A 25,100-nucleotide genomic window follows, 5' to 3' on the forward strand; every position below is an offset into this window, starting at 1 on the left:
CGGCAGTAGTCTAAGCAATCGCCATATATGTTCAGAAGCTTTTTTTTTCAATACAGGAAGCCTTTTCTTTCAGTGTCAGGGTGCGAACAGAGCACAGCTCCTCCACCTTTCTTGTCTGGCTGTGTCAAATGTATCAAGAGCAGACAGCAAAAGCGAGAGCGCTCCAAAGACTAATGCTTCGGCAGAGACATTAAGCATAGAACTAGATGGAAACAGAGATTACATCCTGGGAGTGACTTGAATAATAAAAACCTGTAGCACCTTCAAGGAGCATTTAAATAGTTTGGCAGGGTTTTGCATGCAGCCAGTCACATACAGATTCGCCAGACACTCAATGTTCCTGGGTCAATTACCTAATTACCCAGTTTCAATCAAGGGCAGTGAATGAGAAACTATTAAACTACAGAAAAACTAAGTGCTATATGGAGGACCGAGTCATGAGTAGGAGTGGAGGGAGAAACAAATAGGACTGTTATAATAGGAGTTTCTGGTCTCAGTGTAGGATAATGAAAATAAACAAATACCTGCATCTAAATACCATAAGATCGAGCATAATTATATTTTAGCAAACACTAGCGTTTATTTACTATGGGCCTCCAGTTGAACGGGATGGCCTACCTGTCATGCATGGGTATACAGTACTAGTTCAAAAAGTTTGGACACACCAACTAATTCAAGGGTTTTTCTTTATTCTTACTATTTTCTATATTGTAGATGAGTAGTGAAGACATCAAAACTATGAAATAACACATATGGAATCATGTAGTAACCAATAAAGTGTTAAATTTGAGATTCTTCAAAATAGCAAACCTTTGCCTTGATGACAGCTTTGCAAACTCTTGGCATTCTCTCAACCAACTTCATGAGGTAGTCACCTCAAATGCATTTAAATTAACAGGTGTGCCTTGTTGAAAGTTAATTTGTGGAATTTCTTTCCTTCTTAATGCATTTGAGCCAATCAGTTGTGTTGTGACAAGGTAGGGGTGTGTTGTGACAGCAGATAGCCCTGTGGTAAAAGACCAAGTCCATATTATGGCAAGAACAGCTCAAATAAGCAAAGAGAAACGACAGTCCATCATTACTTTAAGACATGAAGGTCAGTAAATCCGGAACATTAAGAACTTTGAATGTTTCAAATGCAGTCGCAAAAACCATCAAGCGCTATGATGAAACTGGCTCTCATGAGGACCGTCTCAGGTAAGGAAGACCCAGAGTTACCCCCGGTGCAGAGGATAAATTCATTAGAGTTAACTGCAACTCAGATTACAGCCCAAATAAATGCTTCAGAGTTCAAGTAACAGACACATCAACATCAACTGTTCAGAGGAGACTGCATGAAATCAGGCCTTCATGGTCCAATTGCTGCAAAGAAACCACTACTAAAGGACACTTACTGGGACTATCATTTGTTTTTCAACAGGACAATGACCCAACACACCTCCAGGCTGTGTAAGGGCTATTTATCCAAGAAGGAGAGTGATGGAGTGCTGCATCAGATGACCTGGCCTCCACAATCACCTGACCTCAACCCAATTGAGATGGTTTGGGATGAGTTGGACTGCAGAGTGAAGGAAAAGCAGCCAACAAGTGCACAGCATATGTGGAAATGCATTCCTCATGAAGCTAGTTGAGAGAATGCCAAGCTGTCAAAGGGTGGCTACTTTCAAGAATCTCAAATATAAAATATATATTTTGATTTATTTAACACTTTTTTTGGTTACTACATGATTCCATGTGTTATTTCATTGTTTTGATGTCTTCACTATTATTCAACCAAGTAGAAAATCGTAAAAATAAAGAAAAACCCTTGAATGAGTGTGCACTTTGAACTTTGAACTGGTACTGCATACAGTTAAAGTCGGAAGTTTACATACACCTTAGCCAAATACATTTAAACTCAGTTTCTCACAATTCCTGACATTTACCCTAGTAAAAATTCCCTGTCTTAGGTCAGTTAAGATCACCACTTTATTTTAAGAATGTGAAATGCCAGAATAATAGTAGAGCGAATGATTTATTTCAGCTTTTATTTCTTTCATCACATTCCCAGAGGGTCAGAAGTTTACATACTCATTTGTTTGGTAGAATTGCATTTAAAAATTGTTTAACTTGGGTCAAACGTTTTGGGTAGTCTTCCACAAGCTTCCCACAATGAGTTGGGTGAATTTTGGCCCATTCTGCCTGACAGAGCTGGTGTAACTGAGTCAGGTTTGTAGGCCTCCTTGCTTGCACATGCTTTCTCAGTTCTGCCCACAGATTTTCTATGGGATTGAGGTCAGGGCTTTGTTATGGCCACTCCAATACCTTGACTTTGTTGTCCTTAAGCCATTTTGCCACAACTTTGGAAGTATGCTTGGGGTCATTGTCCATTTGGAAGACCCATTTGCGACCAAGCTTTAACTTCCTGACTGATATCTTGAGATGTAGCTTCAATATATCCACACAATTTTCCTCCCTCATGATGCTATCCATTTTGTGAAGTGCACCAGTCCCTCCCGCAGCAAAGCAACCCCACAACATGATGCTGCCACCCCCGTGCTTCACGGTTGGGATGGTGTTCTTCGGCTTGCAAGCATCCCCCTTTTTCCTCCAAACATAACGATGGTCATTATGACCAAACAGTTCTATTTCTGCTTCATCAGACCAAAGGACATTTCTCCAAAAAGTACGATTTTTGTCCTCATGTGCAGTTGCAAACCATAGTCTGGCTTTTTTTATGGCGGTTTTGGAGCAGTGGCTTCTTCCTTGCTGAACGGCCTTTCCGGTTATGTCAATATAGGACTCGTTTTACTGTGGATATAGATACTTTTGTACCCGTTTCCTCCAGCATCTTCACAAGGTCCTTTGCTGTTGTTCTGGGATTGCTTTGCACTTTTCGCACCAAAGTACGTTCATCTCTAGGAGACGGAACGCGTCTCCTTCCTGAGCGGTATGACGGCTGCATGGTCCCATGGTGTTTATACTTGCGTACCTTTGTTTGTACAGATGAACGTGGTACCTTCAGGCATTTGGAAATTGCTCCCAAGGATGAACCAGACTTGTGGAGGTCTACAATTTTCTCTGAGGTTTTGGCTGATTTCTTTTGATTTTCCCATGATTTCAAGCAAAGAGGCACTGAGTTTGAAGGTACACCTCCAATTGACTCAAATTATGTCAATTAGCCTATCAGAAGCTTCTAAAGCTATGACATAATTTTCTGGAATTTTCCAAGCTGTTTCAAGGCACAGTCAATTTAGTGTATGTAAACTTCTGACCCACTGGAATTGTGATACAGTGAATGATAAGTGAAATAATCTGTCTGTAAACAATTGTTGTAAAGATTACTTGTGTCATGCACAAAATAGATGTCCTAACTGACTTGCCAAAACTATAGTTTGTTAACATGAAATTTATGGAGTGGTTAATGACTCCAACCTAAGTGGATGTAAACTTCTGACTTCAACTGTATAGAGCCTTGCAAAAGTATTCAGACCCCTTGGACTTCTTCACATTTTATTGGGTTTCAAAGTGAGATTAACATTAATTTAATTGTCATTTGTTTGTCAACAATCTACACAAAATACTCTGCAATGTCAAAGTGGAAGAAAATTAATTTATTTTAATTTTTTTAAATGAGGATTTAAGTTGAATTCCTCTCCCAGCTTCTGGTGTAAAGCAGGTTTTCCTCTAGGACAGAGGTTCTTAAGAGCTCGAGACCCAAATGTGAAATGTGCTGTCCTCGAATGACCCAAACTAAGAAGAAATAGTGTATGATTCTAAATGTTTACTCATAACTCGTGACCCACTTCTCACATATTTAGGGCTCACTTTGGGTCCCAAACCATCGTTCAAGAAACCCTGCTCTAGGATTTTGCCTGTGCTTAGCTCCATCTCATCTCGTTTTATCCTGGAAAAACTCCAGTATTTGCCGATGACAAGTATACCCATACCATAATGCAGCCACCACCATGCTTAAAAATAAAGAGCCAGTTACTCAGTGATGTGTTGTGTTTACCCCAACTTAAGTATCTTGTTGCATGTTTTGGAATATTTGTATTCTGTATATTTGTATTCTTTTCACTCTGTCATTTAGGTCATTATTGTAGAGTCACTACAATGTTGTTGATCAATCCTCAGTTCTCTCCCATCACAGACATTGAACTCTGTAACCGTTTAAAAATCATGAGCCTATATAGTCGCTGAATACTCCTGCAACGATAGTATTTTGTGTTCTTAAATCCTTAAATCCATTTTAATCCCACTTTAACACAAAATGTGAAGAAATGCAAGGGGTCTATATACTTTTGCAAGACACTAAGGCAGGTACTCAACATGGAGGTTGGAACAAAGCAGGTAAAAAAAGACTATAAAATGATAAGCAAGCACACTGACATAAGCCAAAACAATGTTCTACTGCTCACCACACAAATGCAGAATAAACACATTTTGTAAATGAAAAAATATAAATGACTGGAACTGTTAACATATCCAATTAGTACAGTGTATCGGCTCATCCAGGCTGCTAGCAAGTACCCCCTCCTGATGGTTCAAATTGATTTCATGTGTTCATTTCTCACTCTCAACCACAACTTTAAAGGTAGACTCAGTGACATGACGTAGATGCAGAAAGTTAAGTGCATAATGGGTAAATTTTCGCAACAACTAAGAGCGTTGAAGTGCAAGGCTCAACTTCTCCGCTATTTTGGTTCCGTGAATGCCACACTGTAACAGCGTGAAGAGAACCGGTGCACATGCCCAGATATGGTGTGTGACTGAGAGCGAAGTGTTGCATCTCGCTCATCTCAATATCGGCGGTGTTGCTTGTGGCAACTTCATTTTGCTAAGTCTACCTTTAAGAAGTACAAATAAAAACAAGCAAGGTCTGTGTTACCCATTGTCCTCAAAGTTATTAGTCTTGCAAAACAATGCACAAAATGTTTTCTAATCCAAGTCTTAACTTTGGAAAGATCATCGGGGTGATAAATATGCAAAAATGTTTCAAAACCCAACTGACATTTTTGGAACTTTTGAGGGTATTACATTGCAGATAAACATTGTTAAATCAGATGTTATGAGACAAATGAAGGCAGTGTAAGAGCTATAGTTTTCATGATGCCTGATAGGCTTTGGCCATATCACATTCACCCATTGTGTTTTCAGATTAGTGGAGATGAAGGAAAGGAGACAACGAGAAGGGAATGCTACTTTAGAGTTGAGATGATGTGCCCTTGACAGCCACGAGTAAAATAATTGGACTGTGATCAAATAAGACCACCTCTTTCGATTTTGCTGCATAAATAGATTTAACATTGGACACAGAATTACTTTTCCACTGGAGCAACTCAAGTAAAGCAGCTACTTTAGTCAAGGGCACATTTCTTCAGTGTTCAAACCTGCTTGAAACCGTCACAGATCTAGAAGCAGTGAGTCCCACCCACTTTACACCCTGCCACCCTTGAGTGTCTCCTCTCGCTGTCAATTAGTGGTGGGAAGTCATGGAGGCGCAGGTGGGTTTTGTTGAGTAAACAGCGTCTAGGGCAGCCAGGTAGAGCTGCTTGATGGAGGACACCTCGTTGGTACTGTGGACTGTGATGTCTCAGGAGAAGGGGAGTGCTCTAATTAAACCAGCAGCTGCTTTGCAAGTGTGTGTGTGTTGCGTGTATGTGCGCACAGGTGTGTGTGTGCGCGCAGGTGTGTGTGTGGATGAATGGCGATACTATACTACCCGTCTGAGCCTATTATCTCTGGGCCGATCCTGCGCTTGTTGAACACCACATGCCTTTTTTGACATTGGCAAGGGGACAGCGTTTTTACCATAAATTATACACCGCTTACTGCCTGAAGGTAACAGATCAAAATACACAGTAAAGTAGACCTTGGTAGACAGTAGAAAAATAGAGGGTAAGATTGAGAGGACTACCCAGCTACTAAGCACAGCTATTCTGCACAGTAGTTGTAGAATATCTTGCCACTAATTGGCACAGAACAACCAACCACTCTATGCATAAGTGAACATAATATCAGGATTTGCATTCCAAGTATTGGGCCTATACAATTTTACGCTGCAATAGGCATGAATTATCATCCTTATACCAAGAGCGATGTCGAAATATTTGAAATGCTTCTCAATTAGACGCGATCTGACCATTTACTTGAGCAGAGAAAGATAGTAGATCAATGGAGCTCAACTGTTGGGAATGAAATTCCTACACGTAGCCTAGCTCTCAAACATCCCATCAGGCTTAGACTGAAGTCTGGAGACCTTCCCAGGATACACTGCGTCAGGCAGCAACAGTAACTTAGGCAGAATCTGGCTGTGCTGGGCTGTTGCTTCACACCAGTGGAGAATATTAAGAATCCTGAAGAGGGGTTGGGTTAAATGCGAAAGACACATTTCGGTTGAATGCATTCAGTTGTGCAACTGACTAGTTATCCCCTTTCTCCTGGTGGACTCCTTAGGCTGGCTGTTCAGGGAGATGCTTCTCTCTCCTCAGCCCTCTGTCTCAGTGGTCATCCTTCAAAAGCACCCCTCAGCACTTACAGCTCCGCAGAACAAAGCCTAGTGATGCATGTGTTTTAAAGTTTACATTGCTAGAAGAGAGAAGAAAAAAAAAGACTCAATGTTGAAAAGCTTTGATGACAGCAGCTCTGCAATTTCCTGAAACAATCCATTGTTGTTTGCCCATCTATCAAGCCATCTGTCCATGAGCAAACACAAGACTAAATTTACTACACAAACTCAAAATAAAAAACCGTGTAGAATAAAAGTTTTACAGTAATAAACAGTCATTAGGGTCTAGCCTGGAGTTGCATACCAATTGATAATCTATGCTCATCTATTTTCAAACCAATTTCTTTACACTTCCTGTGAATGATTCAGAGAAAACCAAACAAACACATCTTGTGAATTCCAATTACAGTGCCTAGTGGGGCTGCACACCCCTTGTACTGTCTCCACATTCTGCTGCCTTAAAATTACATAAAAACATTTATTACATTAGATTTTTCCACCTACAGATGTAGTACACAACCTACTCCACACTTCCAAAATGAAAGAATAATTAGTTGTGCAAAGTTGGTAGAATCTTATTCAAAATTATTCACAGCTGTAATGGCTGCCAAAGGTGCTTCCACCAACTATTAACTCTGGGGTGTGAAGACATATTCAATCAAGGCACCATGGTTTTTTATTTTGTATCACTTTGGAAATGTGGAGTAGGTTGAGTGCATCAGTAGGAAAACGATTCTAATTCTAGATCTAAAATGTGCCCTGGGGGGAGGGGGGGTTGTAAAAATAATTTATCTTTGAATAGCAAATCAAAGTTTATAGGAAATAAATCCTTTGATTTTACCATATTTGACCGCAGAGTGAAATGTTATAGGTTTTGTAGATTTGTAGGAAAAAACACATTTACTCCCTTTTTAGACTTCATTTTAAAGCAGCATAATGTGAAAACTGTGCAAGGGGTGTGTAGACTTTCACTAGTGACTGTATAACTGAAGAATATTTGATTTGGGAGGCGTCTGCAAAGTAACTTGAGTTTACATCAGGTGAGCAGGAACTAAGAAAATAAGTCCTATAGATTTATGATACGCAATTTTACTCTGACTACATATGTAGCAGTTTTTTCAAATTCTCTATAGGTCTGGATATACATCCAACATAATATCGGTGTCAGCTTCTCGAGGTCAACAGTACAACTCCACAGGTCCATATGCCTGTGTTTATAGGCTCATTACACCCGCAGGCGCTATAAAAGATGCTCCGACATGCAGCTGCTACACAAGCTGCCAACACCTGCTAGACTGTAAATGTTTTTTCTTTTCTTTTTTAAATAAGACCGGCAGCACCTTGGTCCAGACTTGCTGCTTTCATCTTTAGATGGAATGCGATTCGGGAAGGAAATACGAATCACTAATGTAGATATGGCGTGTCCCTGCATGGCCAGTCAGGAGGATTAGCTCCTCTGCAGGTCGGTCCGCCAGTGAGCCAGTCTAATGAGTTTCACCCTGACGCACCTCACTTTGTCCACGCTCCATCAACACAAATGTTGTCCGCTAAGCAGCAGTAGAGACCTGAGCCGTTCTGCCCTGCCGGCCCCCTGGCCTCCAACCACAGAGAAGAAAAGGTTAACATGGTCCAGGCTATTGATATGGAGCGTATGCGGTCAGAGTGCAGAGGCGCGAGACAGTGCAATATTGATGAGGGTTTTCTGAGGATGTAGTCATGTTCCAGGAGCATGCAGAAGGCTGAGGAGCTGGAAGAGGGCCAAGGGGCTTCTTGCCATTATTTATTTACATCAAATCAGCTTCATACTGAACTTAATCAATAATGGAACTTACACACATTGGTTCATCACGAGTCGCCACGTCTGAGCTGATTCCGGCTGTTTCTCCTAATAGCACATCAGCTTGGGACTGCTTTTACTAATGCAGCACCGTACTTGCGGTGGACATATTTCAGTGTCTGTTGACAAATAATTTACCTTCACTTAACCCCTTACACTGGTGGGAATTTGCCTATATGGATAGGGCTAAATTGAAATGTTTCTTACAAAATAAATATGGAAAGTACATGCATAACCATGGTAGCAATTAAAAGGTTAGACTAAAGGTGAGGACAACAGTTCACCTGACTAGACTGAATCTGACCATTACACTTGATTTCATGTGCATTTTACATGTACTTTAGTTTGCCACATTTATTGCTAACGAAATCTGAAAATACTCTGGACACATTCAGTAACATGGTAAGAACATTCTTGGAAAATATGGGGTAGGTGCAACACAAGACAAAACAATTACTTGGGTTTGAGTGAGAGGTCTAACAGGTCTCCAAGTGGGCATGCACCTCTTTAAAGTGTGCACAGTTCCTAAGTAATTTCAATGCACTTATGACTCAAAGAAGAATCTTCATCCATAAGGTGTTTTTTTGTTGCTCAGCTAGCTGTGCCATCGAGGAACTACAGCAAGCACACTTGTAGTTGTTTTGATTGGAACAACCCCGCTTCCCCGCCTTTACAGAATTACTGTTGTTTACGCAATCCAAAAACGGTACATTATAAAATCGCAATCTGGGTCAGGCGGGCATCATTTGAAAGTTTGTTCTATTGCCAAAATGACTAGCAAAATACGATCTTACAGTGTTAGGCTTTCACAAGGCAAGTGCATTCAGCTGCGTGGTCCACTGCAAATTGTGTTCACAGTACAACAAACATTAGCTCATCGTGTTCAGGATAACCCAGGGTATTTATTTATTTTTATTTTATTTATCCGTTATTTTACCAGGTAAGTTTACTGAGACCACATTCTCATTTGCAGCAACGACCTGGGGGAATAGTTACAGGGGAGAGGAGTGGGATGAATGAGCCAATTGGAAACTGGGGATTATTAGGTGACCATGATGGTATGAGGGCCAGATTGGGAATTTAACCAGGACACCGGGGTTAACACCCCTACTCTTACAATAAGTGACATGGGATCTTTAATGACCTCAGAGTCAGGACACCCGTTTAACGTCCCATCCGTGTATAAGCCATGTCATCTTGTAACTGTACATCAAACATTGTGATCATAAATGTTGACACTATATTACATGAGTTTTATGATATGGAAATGTAAATTACACATTTGGACTCACGGGTGTTTGGCTTGCTTGTATGACGTCAAAGCGGTATTTATTATAATCCTCAACGTACTGGATCATCTTCCAAAATACATTGAGTCCTCGTAATTTACAGCATTTCCCTCACTCAGGAAACAAAAAATGTGCAAAAGTTGCCCAATTACCAGGAGGGGTGGGGGCAACTTCTTGTTGCAGGTGCGGCGCTCAAGTTCAGACCGGCTGTCAGTCAAAACCGAGACAGAGTGGTGAAGCGGCGACCCTCAGCTCTGACGTCATGTATAGCATGTTAGTGTACAGCCACTGCTTTCCAATTTAGGCGCTTATCGGTGTCCAAATCTGCCATGTTCAAGTCATATACGGGTATGAGTGTAAAGGGCTACCGTGGGATATCATAGCCAAGTACCCAGAGTCAACATGACCGCAAAACAGCAGAACAAAAGAGAGTAGTCATCCAAATTAATACCTTCCGGAGAAACTCAGAAATCAATGGCGATCACGTTCGCTTCCATAATTTTTTCCCTCCCTGTTCTGTAACATTAGGTACCTCTGGCAGCCAAGGCAGGCCCCGTTTCAGCCTCGCTGGCTCCAATCTTCTCCCCCCGCGCCAGCCACATGCTAAATGGGGAGGCTTTATGCAGCCTGCCACAAACGGCACATACATCACTGGGAGAACCGCGACCTGCCTGGCACCAGCCTGCATCTCCGCTGCCTCCTCCACCATGGGACAAAGGCCTGGGCTTTGTGTATGCCGCAGTCCAAGTTCCACCTGAGAGGGCAGACAGAGGGGACCCAGCCACCCTGAAAATAGGTCACTTTGAGGAGTGGCGTTCCATGACCGGCAGAGAATCTGTCCGCCCGCCTGGGCTGGGAGCCGCTTAAACAGGACAAATGGTGCGAGGCTACTGTAGGATGGGGGATGTGGAGGAGGAGGAAGTGAAGCTGGAGGAATGGGAAAAAGGGCTTTTGAGAGAGTGTGTGAAAGTGGCTTCGCAGTAGTGAAGTCAAAGCAACTCTGAACTATGGCGTGCCTCCATGGAAACCAGTACAACAAGGCGAATGTTTTGTTCGCCACGCTGTACTGCTGAAGTCTCAGTGGAAAAGGCCAGTCTTGAAGGTGTCTCACAATGACCCTAATCTACTCGATGCCTAAGTCAGTCAGAAAGTTGAGAAGTGTACAGGGAGAAGTGTTCACAGAAATTATTTAATTTCAGGTGTTTGAGCAGAGTGCTGCTAGAAATCAATGTACTTATGTATTTATATGTCAAAATATACAGTATTGACTTATTTCACATGACTTTTCCCTCCCAACTTGTGAAAATCGAAGGGCAGCTCAGTAAGTATACACTCCAGTGTGAAAGTGAGTGTAGAAATTCAAGCGTCAGTCAAATGGTGTTACTGGGTAGACATTGACCAAAGTTAAACTAGAATGTACATAAGATTAAAATGTTCATTTCTATGATTAGCTAGTATCAAGTAGGCGTACATAAATGTAAATGTATGGTGTCTAATTCTGATTAAAACTTGTAAGACAATTCAAATTTCTGAGGCCCTGTTTGAATCTGTCACGTCCTGATCAGTAAAGGGGTATTTTGTTATTGTAGTTTGGTCAAGACGTGGCAGGGGGTGTTTGTTTTATGTGGTTCGGGGTTTGTTGGGCTATGTGTTTATGTAAAGGGGTGTTTGTTTAGAGTGTTCCGGGGTTTTGGTTAATGTTCTATGTTAGTTCTAGTCTTTCTATGTCTATGTTTAGTTAATGGGGTTGACCTTCAATTGGAAGCAGCTGCTCCTCGTTGCTTCTAATTGAAGGTCTTATTTAAGAGGGGTGTTTTTCTATGGGATTTGTGGGTAGTTGTCTCCTGTTTAGTGTGTGAGCACCTGATAGGACTGTTAGTGTCGTTCGTTCGTTCGTTCGTTCGTTCGTTCGTTCGTTCGTTCGTTCGTTCGTTCGTTCGTTCTGTATACGTGATTTCTTTGTTTTTTCCTTCTTCACATTAAAAAGAAGATGAGTATACACGTTCCCGCTGCGTTTTGGTCTGATCCTTACGACGCCCGTTACACTATCTACTTGTGTTGGGCATGTGAGTTAATATTGTGAAACTACAGTAATCTGTGGACATTTGTCTTCCTTTTTGAGGACATATTTGTAAAGTGGTGCTTCAAAACACATCTTGTCCCAAAATTACTCAGCTAGATCTTAACTTTTGCTCTTACAAAGAAAAAGTGGCAAAGGCACCCATTTTCTCTGTGGTGTTGTCACTGAAAATTGCACACAATTTTAAACAATCAACGAAAAAGCAGTATCTGCAGAAAGAGAACCATTGTGTATCTTCTTCATTTTACATTACTGGAAGTGCATAAACACATCTTATCCCTCCCCCACCTGTCCTTGTATTGTCACAATGTAACACCTGTATTTTTAGCCCTCCATTGATCAATACGATTGCTGCAGTCGAAGCACTTTAAAAGCATACGTTATTCATTTTGTGGTATATTCTTCTCATTTGCAAGATAACACAACTCACGAAGAAACAAACATAACCTTCCAGAAGTATGGTATTGGTTTTCTTTCCCCAAATCATGTTGTTTTCTTAATCCATAAATTATTCAAACTCAACTGAAAATTCAAGTACAAATATAAATGTACAAAAAGGTTCCCATAAATGAATTATGCTGCTCCTACAGCATAACTGCTACGTATGTGCTGTTGATACATTCTAGCCTATGTACCCTGCCTGGGAATAACACTTGCAGAATCCTCATACACATATCGTTAATGCAGATTAGAAAATCTATCCTTCACCCCCTAGTATGAATTCGCTATCCTCCTGAAAATGTGGGTCTAAAAATAGTGAGCAAACTCCCTCAAAACGTTTTTCATTCTATAATTCCAAAGTTTCTAAAACGGCTGCTTTATTTTGTTCGTTTACCCACCATAACAGCGCAATCAGCCAGTCAACAACACACTAACCATACCGTACTGCCACAAATTGAAGCTCTTACCTGAAATACAGTAGCCACTAACATTACCACCACGGATGCATACAACTAGAAAACAGAAAGACCAGCACACTTGACCTAACAAAGGGATGCACTATCGGGATGACTTTCACTTTAACAGCCAGAGATACAGCAGACATTGAGTGTCCAAGACTTGAGTGGGCGAAAAATCGGGAAGTGGGTGGTGTTATTCTCCAGCTGAGCCTGAGGTGAAATTCCACTTGAACGATAAAGGAATTTACAGTGGAACAGCTTGAGTGAGCGCTCAAATCTCTTGACAGAGGATTATATTCAAATGTATCAGCTTTCAAAACAACTCCTCTAAGGAAGATGGGAACCTCATCAGGGTTCTGGTGATTGAGGATCAATTGGAAAGAACAGTTCAGATGCAGAATGAGAAGTGGAAACCGGGAGAGACCAGTTCAGCTGAGGACAGTCATTTTCTTGTTGAATGCATTGTAGACATGAAGTAAGACGGAATCATAACAGAGGTGCATTCGCTTACAATTCTAGAACTAAGATCCTGGAGGAAGGGCAGAACTTAATCTCTGCCATCAATACAACTATACAGTATGAGGACATTTAGGCCATACAACCAACCCGAGTAACTTGAGCGTTTCTTTGTGAATACATTGTGTTTATTATCCATGTACGATTAATTTCCTTCCTACTTCAAAATATTACTAGTTAAGAAATTGGACTGGCAATAGGCTCAACATATTGTTACGCACCCGAGAGGATCGCCTGAATTTTATGTATGTACTGTTGTCTCTGGCTGGAGCAGTTTTACACGCATTTTTAAAATCTAATTCATTTGAAATCAAACTCAAATCAAGTCCAAGAAGGTTACCTTGTCGGCGTCCACTTTGCCCTTGACGAACTCGGACCTCCAGAACTGCAGGGCCTGGTCCAGAGTGAGGCCGATACCCTTGAGGAACAGTCCGTACTGCATGCGCCCGCCGTGGCGGAGGTGGTGGCTGTCCCTCAACCCCCGGTGGAGCTGCCTCATGCACAGGGGGTAGGACTTGGCCGATAGCTAGAGGAAGAGACATTAACATATGCAGGCAGAAGGCAAGTCAACTATCTCACTCTATCATGGCAGTAATGCAATCAACAAGCTGCATGGAATTAACCATTTCATCCACCAATGACTCCATATTCCATGTTTGCTCTATGAAAGCACAGATATGCAGCCAGTTTGTTATGTCACCTGCGATACCCTAATCCAGACTAAGCTCAAATGTATCTAGGTCTGGCTTCCTTATCACTTAAAGCTGCGGTGGTACTGTGAAATAAATACAGCTCAATATCATGTAAATAAAGCACATGCACCTCTATACAATTGCCTTCCTGTACACTTTTCCTATCTTGTTCCATGTTCACATTTTATTTTTAATGCCCTCACCGTACGTAGCACAGAGATGTAATGAAAAGTTCATTATAAATAAAATGTATTATTAATGGCTGATAAGGAGGAACGCTGATTTAGCAGACCAGCGGGAGAGAGTAGTTGCGGTGCCTGTCTAGCCCAGCCGTCTGGGGATCACAAGGTCCTGTATTAGCCACTCTTAGCTCAAGGCCAACTCCACAGGTGCCGATCAGAGGTAGAAAAAAAATAACTAGATCCAAGGCCACAGACAGCCTTTCAATTCTGGTAGCAGAAGTCACCTACTGTGAGGTTGGAGACAGCACCAGTTATTATCAGGTTTACCAATCTGTTGACGTGATTGATTGATTGCGTCTGTGGACAGGTGTCTTTTATACAGGTAACAAACTGAGATTAGGAACACTCCCTTTAAGAGTGTGCTCCTAATCTCAGCTCGTTACCTGTAAAAAAGACCCCTGGGAGCCAGAAATCTTTCTGATTGAGAGGATACTTATTTCCCTCATTCAAATACTTATTTCCCTCATTAAAATGCAAATCATTTTATAACATTTTCGACATGCGTTTTTCTGGATTTTTGTTGTTGTTATTCTGTATCTCACTGTTCAAATAAACCTACCATTAAAATTATAGACTGATCATTTCTTTGTCAGTGGGCAAACGTACAAAATCAGCAGGGGATCAAATACTTTTTTCCCTCACTGTACTTTTTTTTTTGTGATCCTAAGGAGGTCTGATTATGGGAAAGCAGCGATGTAGTGGTAATAAAACAGTAAACGCTGACCTCGGTTCGCGGTGAGTAAAGTAACACTCCCTATACTGTTAATGCATTTTCCTGCAAAAGGTGTGTAAACACTCAAGCAAAATATGTGTGTAAAAGGCGTTTACCCTCCACTACGCCTCTGATGGAAACATACAGTATGGACCAATACCGAGATACTGTAGCAGCAGTTCTCGCCACATGACCATTTACATTTCTGTTCTGATATAATCAACATCCTCCATCTTACCTGCCATCCCCAGTATAAATGTGCCCTTTTTGTTTCAATGCATACTCACCGGATCGATCTGCTCCAAAGAAATTTTCCCAATACTCTTCTGTATGCTGTAGTCCTGACCCACGTAAGCATGGCTACAAGGACAGAAATGGACCAACAAGAGAGGGGCAAAGAGAAAATAGATGACTCCTGTCTATAACAATAGGTCCAGATAAATAACAGTCATTAACCTACAAAGTGCTACAGCAGGACACGGTTACATGGTTAGGGATCAGGGTCCATGATAACAAGCTTACTCTCCGCAGTCCTTTTAGAAAGTTATAATTGTGCACTATACAGAAATTAAGTCTGACTTATTTCATTGCATGGCGGATTGCAAAGAATTTTTTTTGCAATTTCCATACAGAAGAAGTATGTTTCAAATGCCCTTACATTTGGGAAATAAGTCCCAAATGGAAATGTTCAATGTTTCTCAAATAAAGTATGCGGACCAGTGACCATGTTTCTGGAATAAGTCAAAAGTAATGTTCTTCCTGCATGTTCTGCAGCTGTATCCATTTCTATTGTCCCTCCCAGCAAAATGTTACATTGGTCAAGATCAATCCCATTGATCGATATCTGTGTGATTGATTTACCAGTGCCTGACATTTGAACAGAAGCCCTCCATAAATTAACTGACTTGTCTTTGTGCAACTTCAGTATGCCTTGCCAAAAAACAGCTGTCCAATGAAGAGGATCCCCAGAGACCCTATGTATTACACAACCTCCGTAATCTTACCCAGTTAACAAAACATTTAACTGTCTGAAAATTGCAGGAAGATACATTCATTTACACACTTTCAAAATCTAAATATTGCTTCAATATTGCGTCCTCTCAAATTGCCTAATTTAGGCATCTTGATTTGATGGATAAAGGTCAAAACCCTATTTAACCTACGAAAGCTTAATAAATGTGAGGTGCATCTTCTCGCTCCGATCACAGCCTTACGGCACTGATATAATCCAGATGACAGAAATTGAGACTAAATACCATTTGAAAGGCCACTCGATTAAATGGAGCTCAACAGCCGGATTACGGGCTAATCAGGTTTGTAAAACCATATCCTTTGACTTAGATTAGAGGCCTGGACCACCTAATTGCCCACGAGGCAACATTAACAGAATATATTGGGTCAAATGGCGATCATTTAAAAGAAATGTGTTTAAACAAGGTCCTTTTTCGGCATCACTAAAACGGTGTAAACCTCAGTGCCATTGACTGTCACAAGTTTCTTAACTATATCTGCAAGCTACTTAGATCAGGGCATTTCATCTAATTGATTTATCATGTTAACTTACGGTAAACCAATATCTAGAATTTGTCATTTCATGAAAATGATAATGAATTATAACTGTATTTAATCAAATATGACACATTCATCATTAAGAATGTATGTCCTAATAATTTCTCGAGTTTTCCTAGTATGCCTTAATTCTAAAGGAGAGGTGGTGTACATTAGTTTAAAGGGGGATCAATGATGCACTCCAGAAGCTGCCTTTTGAAAAACGGTTAAGCCACATTTGTGGTTCCCAGAGATACAAAGACAACTTTGGCTGCGGATGAAACCGGATCCTTCCCTGGTAATCTAGCTTTTACCACAGAACATCTCAAAGTGAAATGGAATCATCTGTGGGACCCAGCGACCGACGGTCCATGCACAGGCTTTGGGCTTATGCTGCCTGCTCAATTCTGATGGAGCGGGGCCCTGCCAGCTATCACTTCTGTGTCCAAGTCCTCTTGTTTTCCCGTTTCGATTCAACAGCTAGTTTGCTTGAGGACACGGGTTTGTTTCGAGGGCACAAGCTGGCCCCATGACACTACCTTATCTGGCTGCCCCAGCATGCATAGCCATGCATTGCAACACAGTGGGAAGGGTTCTGATGTCGAAACAACCTAAGTGCCTGCAATGACAGATCCAATTAAAAGAGGCCTCAATCGGGCTTCATTAAAAACCAAATGACACAGCTGGTTGGTAGAGTTGCCTTTGGGGAATGCCTTTTGTTTCCCTATCCTTTACAATCATTGAAGGATGCAGGGGGGGCTAGATGGCCAGTGAGACACAGGTGGAGGGGCTTTAACCTAGCCCAGGACTTCCTGGTGGGTCCTTTTCTGAAAGCCAGGATGGGCTTTAGACCTGTAGGGCCCAGGTTGGATCATTCCTACAGAGCAGGGGACTATGCCTGAGGCTATTTCAGAGAGCCATTGAAAGAGAGCATGTGTGGAAGAGATTTGAAGGAGGGAGAAAAAAGAGATTGCGGGAAATAGTAATCTGCAGAGGTCGTCGTGGCGATAGAGGGATTCTTTGCCTTTATTTTGCTCAGGCAGTCTGTCGGTCATGGGTGGGTGGATACTGTCGGGGCCTGGCTCTAAAAATAAAATCCCTGGCTTCCAGTTGACACATTAGCTTTGCTGTTTGCGTTCCATTATCACAGTGTTCGGAGACAGAGGGGACACGGTCTCAGAGGGAATCTAGCGTTAGGAACATTAGGCCTTTTCCGGGAAACGTGGCACACAAAGCGGATTCAGGAACATTTGTGAAGTGAATTTGAGTCGACCTAGAAATGAACTTAAAAATAAATAAGTACCGGTTTTTTTGGGGGGGGGGCTGCTTTTCAACAGAGGACTCAAGGTGTGAGTTCACCACAGTTATTTCAGTACCCTTTCAATCGGGTTCCTGCATGCCCCGTTAGTTTTGTCAAGCTGTATTTTTTGGGAGTGCAACCATAATGACTATATTGTCATAATGAATAAACTAAAGCAGCGGCAGAGAAAGCAATAATGCTACTAATGATGCCAATTACCTGAGGTGGTTAAGCAGAGGTTGGAGTCGTTCATCAGACTGCACTGCCGGTAGGGAGCGGGCTGTCAGCTGCAAAGAAAAAAAGGGCACCACATGAGAAACAGTAGCACATCAACATGTTCGGAAAACATCAGTGAACGTTGCTGAAAGTTGCTGCAACAATTGAATGTTACTGTAATAATACTTCAATCTAAAAAGCAGAGGATATAGCTAAGGTCTTACAAAGTTTAACACCCTCATTGAAATTACGTCACTCCATGGCTTATGGAGAGAGGAAGTGTTATTATCCTTGCCAGTTGGAAGAATTGGGACACCAACCCAGCGATGGTGATTAATGTTTTACACAAGAGATATTTTATGAAACTCAACCATGAAGAGCCTTTTATCCCTCTCTGCACAAATTCCATAATTCTCACCCTCAACTTTATTTACGAATATCCCATAAGCATCCGACTTGGGAAAGCTTCCACTTGGAAGTTTCCGCACCAAGCTCTAACGCGATTCAGTCTTAAAACGTGTTTATAAAATTGAACAAGAAAGAAATGCCCCAAGAAAGTCTTAAACTTCCTCAGGCCTTTAGAAAAGACGCAGAGATGCTAAACTTAGAAGATATGGATCCAACGAGGTCCAAAATAGCCACCGAAACAATTAAAGCACATACAGATCTTTCGCCCTGCAAGGGTCATCAATTAATGCTGAAACCAGCGTGACAGGATATCTGTTTAGCGGAGCTAGAACAGAGACAATGATGAAGAGACGTGGCATTGTGAGCTTGATCAAACTATTGAAGCGGCGACAAATTGGATACCGTGGCCAGTCCACTGTGCCCTTTTCAGTCAATTGATCATCGCCTCCAGATCATAGGCGGTACCTTTCAGAGATTAAGAGCCAGACGTAAAAAAAAAAAAAACCTGACGCTGCAAACTGTAAAGGATGTCTTGTCTCATGGAGCTGGAGACAGATTTACTGACACATGGGTCAGTGTTCCCCTTCCTTTGTACACTTACCTACAACAGCTGCTCGCCCTATTGATTGCTTCATTTTTCATGTTTATTGATCAACTGCATGCTGGCATTAAGTATAAGCATTTAAAAAACGTAGGCCTTGCTGTGCAGGTACAACTTAAGCATACTAAACATATATCTAACCATATATTACAAATTCAACAATCATGATATGGGTTTTCTGCTATCAACAATGACTATATATATATATATATATATAAAAAAAGCCTGTTTTTAATCTGATCAGATTTCTCAATCCCAAAAGGTTAATCAGAATAGAACAATTGGGCTTGCTTGACACCTCAGCTATAAATTGATACTGTGCATCCTAACAACTGTAGATGCAAGAGTGAAAAAAAGACACTGAAAACAGGAAGACAGAAAAATATTTATGTCTCTTGAAATCAAAAATGACTGAAATCTAGTCAGATGGGGATCCAGCTTTGAATTTGACGCTCTTTTAATTACACGCTTTCTGTGATATCCCCTCACCGTCCTTGACGGAAGAGAATCGCCATTCTAATAACACACAACAGCCACAATGGCACGCTTATATGGGTGGAAGGAAAGGGTCCATTACCCCATTGCAGCGGCTGGTGAACCGCATAATTGCCACGAACGACGAATGGGAGCGACTCCCAATTTCTGAAGTCTAGCAGAGTGGGGTCAGCCTGTCCCGTTGTAAAGGAGCCAGACAAAAGATAAATCTCATACGCTGACCGGAGAAGGAGAGTGTCCTCCCACCCCAGCTTCATTACCATGACAATCACGTCCTGCTCTACTGTCTGCACATGGATATTTGATCCTGATTGGATACCGGATTGGACTCCGATCCCATTGTTGCAAAGCCTCCCTGCCACTTCATATTTATTAAATAATATACATCTTCATGAAGCCAAAGCAGAAGGACTTGGCTGTGTAACAACGACAATTTCTGTAAAGCATGCCTATCCGTGGAGAGTCAACTATTTTAATAAAAGGGAAGAGGAAAACCTTGCAAGAATATTTCAGTACTCTACCAGTTTAACTTGAAGACGGCTTTGACGCTCGTCAGATGTGGCAGGGTTTATAAAGTAGCACGGATTACAAAGGGAAACCCAGCCGCAAGCTGCCCAGTGACGCGAGCCTACCAGACAAGCTAAATTCCTTCTATGCTTGCTTTGAGGCAAGTGACAATCATGCATGAGAGCACCAGCAGTTCTGGACGACTGTGCGATCTCGCTCTCTGTAGCCGATGTGAGTAGGACCTTTAAACAGGTTAACATTCACAAGGCCGTGGGGGCCAGAAGGATTACCAGGACACGTATTAAGAGCATGCGCTGACTAGCTGGTGAGTGTCTTCACTAACATTTTAAATTCTCACTGACCCAGTCTGTAATACCTACATGTTTCAAGCAGACCACCATAGTCCCTGTGCCAAAGAACGCCAAGGTAACCTGTCTAAATGACTATCACCCCGTAGCATTCACATCTATCTGTAGCCATGAAATGTTTTGTAAGGCTGGTCATGGCTCACATCAACATCATCATCCCAAACACCCAAAATCCACTCCAATTCGTATAGCGCCCCAACAGATCCACAGATGACGCAATCCTTATTGCACTCCACACTGCCCTCTCCAACCTGGAAGAGGAACACCTAAAATGTAAATGTAAATGAACACCTATGTGAGAATGCTGTTAATTGACACCATAGTGCCCTCAAAGCTCAACACAAAGCTCAACACTAAGCTCAGGACCCTGGTACTGAACACCTCCCTCTGCAACTGGATCCTGGACATCCTGACAGGCCACCCCCAGGTGGTGAAGGTAGGCAACAACACATTCGCCATTGTCATATTTACAGTCGTACGTGGCCACGCACAACTTCAACACCATCATTACATCTGATGACACGACGGTGGTATGCCTGATCACCGACGACAAAACCGTCTATAGAGAGGAGGTCAGTGATCTGAAAGACAAAGGAGCTGATTGTGGACTACAGGAAATGGAGGTCTGAGCAAGCCCCCATTCACATCGACGGGGCTGTACAGTAGTCGAGTAGGTAGAGAGCTTCAAGTTCCTCTGTGTCCACATCATTAAGGAATTAACATGGTCTACATACACCAACACAGTCGTGAAGGAACGGAATTAAAATAAATAAAATAACCTCTACACCGAGGAGGCGGAAAAGATTCTGCATGGGCCCTCAGATCCTCAAAAAGTTCTACAGCTGCACCATCAATTGCATCTTGACTGGCTACATCACCGCTTGGTATGGCAACTGCTTGACATCTGACCACAAGGAGCTACATTGCCATCCAGGACCTCTATACCAGGCAGTGTCAGAGGAAAGCCCAAAACATTTTCAAAAGACTCCAGCCACCAAAGTCAGACTGTTCTCTTTGCTCTCACACGGCAAGTGGTAGCGATGAAACAAGTCTGGAACTAAATAGGACCCGGACAGGCTTCTACCCCCAAGCCATAAGACTACTAAATAAAACTAAACATGCAACAATTTCAATGGCTATAGTGAGTTACAGTTCATAAGAAAATCAGTCAATTTAAATAAATAAATTAGGCCCCAATCCATGGTTTGGGCAGGGGTGCGGCCATGGGTGGGCATAGGCCCACACACTGGGGAGCCAGGCCCAGCCACTCAAAATGATTTTTTCCCCCAACATTAGGGCTTTATTACAGACAGAAATACTCCTCAGTTTCATCAGCTTTCGGGGTGGCTGGTCACAGACGATACCGCAGATGAAGAAGCCGGATGTGGAGGTCCTGAGCTGGCATGGTTACGCGTGGTCTGCGGTTGCGAGGCCGGTTGGACGTACTGCCAAATTCTTGACGGAGGCGTCTTATGGTAGAGAAATGAACATTCAATTCTCTGACAACAGCTCTGCTGGAGATCCCTGTAGTCAGTATGCCAATTGCATGCGCCCTCAAAACTTGAGACATCTGTGGCATTGTGTTGTGTGACAAAACTGCACACATGCTGTTCTCAGCTTCTTGATATGCCATTCAGGTGGAGGATTGATTATTGTGGCAAAGGAGGAATGCTCTCTAACGGGTATGAAAACAAACTTGTGAACAAAATTGGAGCGAAATAACCTTTTTTGCATATGGAACATTTCTGGGATCTTTTATTTCAGCTCATGAAACGTGGGACCAACACTTTACATGTTGCGTTTATATTTTTGTTCAGTATAGTTATGACCACAATGGAAATAATATTTTAAGCTTTGTGTTATCCTTGATGGTTTTCTTAAATTGTATGTGGACGCGTCACCGGCTGGAGCGCCTTTATGAATGAATGAATGAATGAATGAATGAATGTGTGTGTGTGTAAACTCAGCAAAAAAAGAAACGTCCTCTTACTGTCAACTGCGTTTATTTTCAGCAAACTTAACATGTGTAAATATTTGTATGAACATAAGATTCAACAACTGAGACAAACTGAATAAGTTCCACAGACATGTGACTAACAGAAACAAAATAATGTGTCCCTGAACAAAGGGGGGGATCAAAATCAAAAGTAACAGTCAGTATCTGGTGTGGCCACCAGCTGCATTAAGTACTGCAGTGCATCTCCTCCTCATAGACTGCACCAGATTTGCCAGTTCTTGCTGTGAGATATGTTACCCCACTCTTCCACCAAGGCACCTGCATGTTCCTGGACATTTCTGGGGGGAATGGCCCTAGCCCTCACCCTCCGATCCAACAGGTGCCAGACGTGCTCAATGGGTTTGAGATCCGTGCTTTTCGCTGGCCATGGCAGAACACTGACATTCCTGTCTTGCAGGAAAAAATGCACAGAACGAGCAGTATGGCTGGTGGCATTGTCATGCTGGAGGGTCATGTCAGGATGAGCCTGCAGGAAGGGTACCACATGAGGGAAGAGGATGTCTTCCCTGTAACGCACAGCGTTGAGATTGCCTGCAATGACAACAAGCTCAGTCTGATGATGCTGACACACCGCCCCAGACCATGACGGACCCTCCACCTCCAAAATCGATCCCACTCCAGAGTACAGGCCTCGGTGTAACGCTCATTCCTTCGACGATAAACGCGAATCCGACCATCACCCCTGGTGAGACAAAACCGCGACTCGTCAGTGAAGAGCACTTTTTGCCAGTCCTGTCTGGTCAAGTGACGGTGGGTTTGCGCCCATAGGGGACGTTGTTGCCGGTGATGTCTGGTGAGGACCTGCCTTACAACAGGCCTACAAGCCATCAGTCCAGCCTCTCTCAGCCAATTGCAGACAGTCTGAGCATGGAGGGATTGTGCGTTCCTGGTGTAACTCGGGCAGTTGTTGTTGCCGATCCTGTGCAGGTGTTGTTACACGTGGTCTGCCACTGTGAGGACGATCAGCTGTCCGTCCTGTCTCCCTGTAGTGCTGTCTTAGGCGTCTCACAGTACGGGCATTGCAATTTATTGCCCTGGCCACATCTGCAGTCCTCATGCCTCCTTGCAGCATGCCTAAGGCACGTTCACGCAGATGAGCAGGGACCCTGGGCATCTTTCTTTTGGTGTTTTCAGAGTCAGTAGAAAGTTCTCTTTAGTGTCCTACGTTTTCATAACTGTGACCATAATTGCCTACCGTCTGTAAGCTGTTAGTGTCTTAATGACCGTTCCACAGGTGCATGTTCATTAATTGTATATGGTTCATTGAACAAGCATGGGAAACAGTGTTTAAACCCTTTACAATGAAGATCTGTGAAGTTATTTGGATTTTTACGAATCATCTTTGAAAGACAGGGTCCTGAAAAAGGGGCCTTCCTTTTTATCTGAGTTTATGTATGCATGCATGTAAAAATGGTCTAATAAATTCAATCAAATCACTCATCTAAATAGCTACCCGGACTATCTACATTGACCCTCTTTGCACCAACTCTTGACTCATCACATATCTATACTGTTGCCTCGTCACTTTACCTCTAACTATATGTACATATCTACCTCGTACCCCTACACATCGACTCGGAACTGGTAGCCTGTGTATATAGTCAAGTTATCATGACTCATTGTGTATTTATTCTGTTGTTTACAAGGCATTAAACAAAGAAAATTGTATTTGATCTTAAAGGGATACTTTGGGATTTTGGCAATGAGGTCCTTTAACTACTTCCTTAGAATTAGATGCTAACGCTAGTTAGCATTGGCTCCCGAAACTACCTCAAACTTCCTTCATACTGGACACAGACATAAAATTGGTATCCACGAGTTCATCTGACTCTGGGGAAGTAGAAAAGGGGCCTCATTGACAAAACCCCAAAGTATCCCTTTAACATTTAAGTTTCATAACAATATGAGAGGTTCCAGTGTTCTTCTGGCAAACAATTATGGGTGGAGGGAAAACAACATTAATCAAAAGGTCCAATGCAGCCGTTAATCTCAATATCAAATAACTTCTTGGTAAGAATGAAGTGCCTTATTATGAGAAATAGCTTCTTAGCAAAGAGCATTCTCTCAAGAAAGAATTTTGTTAAGATTGTCTGGGAGTCTGAGTGGGGAGGGGAAAACTGAAAACAAGCTGTTATTGCCAGAGAGGTTTGGAACTTTTTCTTATTGGTCTATGAACTGGTGATGTCACCAGGCAGGCCAAAAATCCATTCCACTAAAACAGGCTGAAATTTCAGATTGTCTTTTCAAACTGTGCTTACACTAAAAGGGAATTATCATAATTTTCACAGTGTTATTCCAACCTCAGTGTGGAATTGTATATAAAAACGCCAGCGAATCCCGTATGACTGCACTGGGCCTTCAAGAAAAAACATCTAAACATACAATTGGCTTGCACATCACAAGAGCACTTTATGGTGCAATTTTACATATTCTGTGCAAATAACCATGTTAAGCATTTAAGTACATTCGGCTACACTAATTAAAATTCCTTCCTGTATTATGTTAACGGCAATACAGAATTTTTCCAGGACTATAATGTTGCACTGATGTTTCCCACATAAGCGCTTCCCAACACCCCTGGGCTGGTTTAATTATTTGCCCTGTGACTCACAATAGTTTTAATATGACTGACACTATATGACCCTATACAATGTACAAAACGTGGAAAATGATAGTCTGTGTTTCTTCCAGTCAGTTATTGGACAGTAACTGTATTGACAGTTTAATGGAAAACACTTCAATCTATTTTTGAGCAGAAAGGTTGTCATAATAACCTCAGCAATTTGAAAAAAAAAAAAATGTTTCTACATGCCATCATCTACAACTTAATGGCATAAATAGGTTGCTTTCTGAAGTTAAAAAGCACTTGAGAGAACACAGGGA

The 25,100-nt window shown here is 42.1% G+C and overlaps 1 protein-coding gene across 1 annotated transcript in view; it reads right to left on the reverse strand.

Moving 5' to 3' along the window:
- prim2 (DNA primase subunit 2) overlaps window positions 1-25,100 on the reverse strand; it is a 107,965-nt gene that overhangs the window by 23,072 nt on the left and 59,793 nt on the right. Inside the window, exons 8-10 of the mRNA NM_001140166.1 lie at window positions 17,825-17,892; window positions 15,045-15,117; window positions 13,452-13,637 (exon numbers count right to left, since the gene is read on the reverse strand). Of these exons, the coding sequence (NP_001133638.1) occupies window positions 13,452-13,637; window positions 15,045-15,117; window positions 17,825-17,892 (327 nt within the window). The remainder of the gene's footprint in view (window positions 1-13,451; window positions 13,638-15,044; window positions 15,118-17,824; window positions 17,893-25,100) is intronic.

Source organism: Salmo salar, chromosome 01, assembly GCF_965601325.2.
Source record: "Salmo salar chromosome 01, fSalSal1, whole genome shotgun sequence".
NCBI classification, from domain to species: domain Eukaryota; kingdom Metazoa; phylum Chordata; class Actinopteri; order Salmoniformes; family Salmonidae; genus Salmo; species Salmo salar.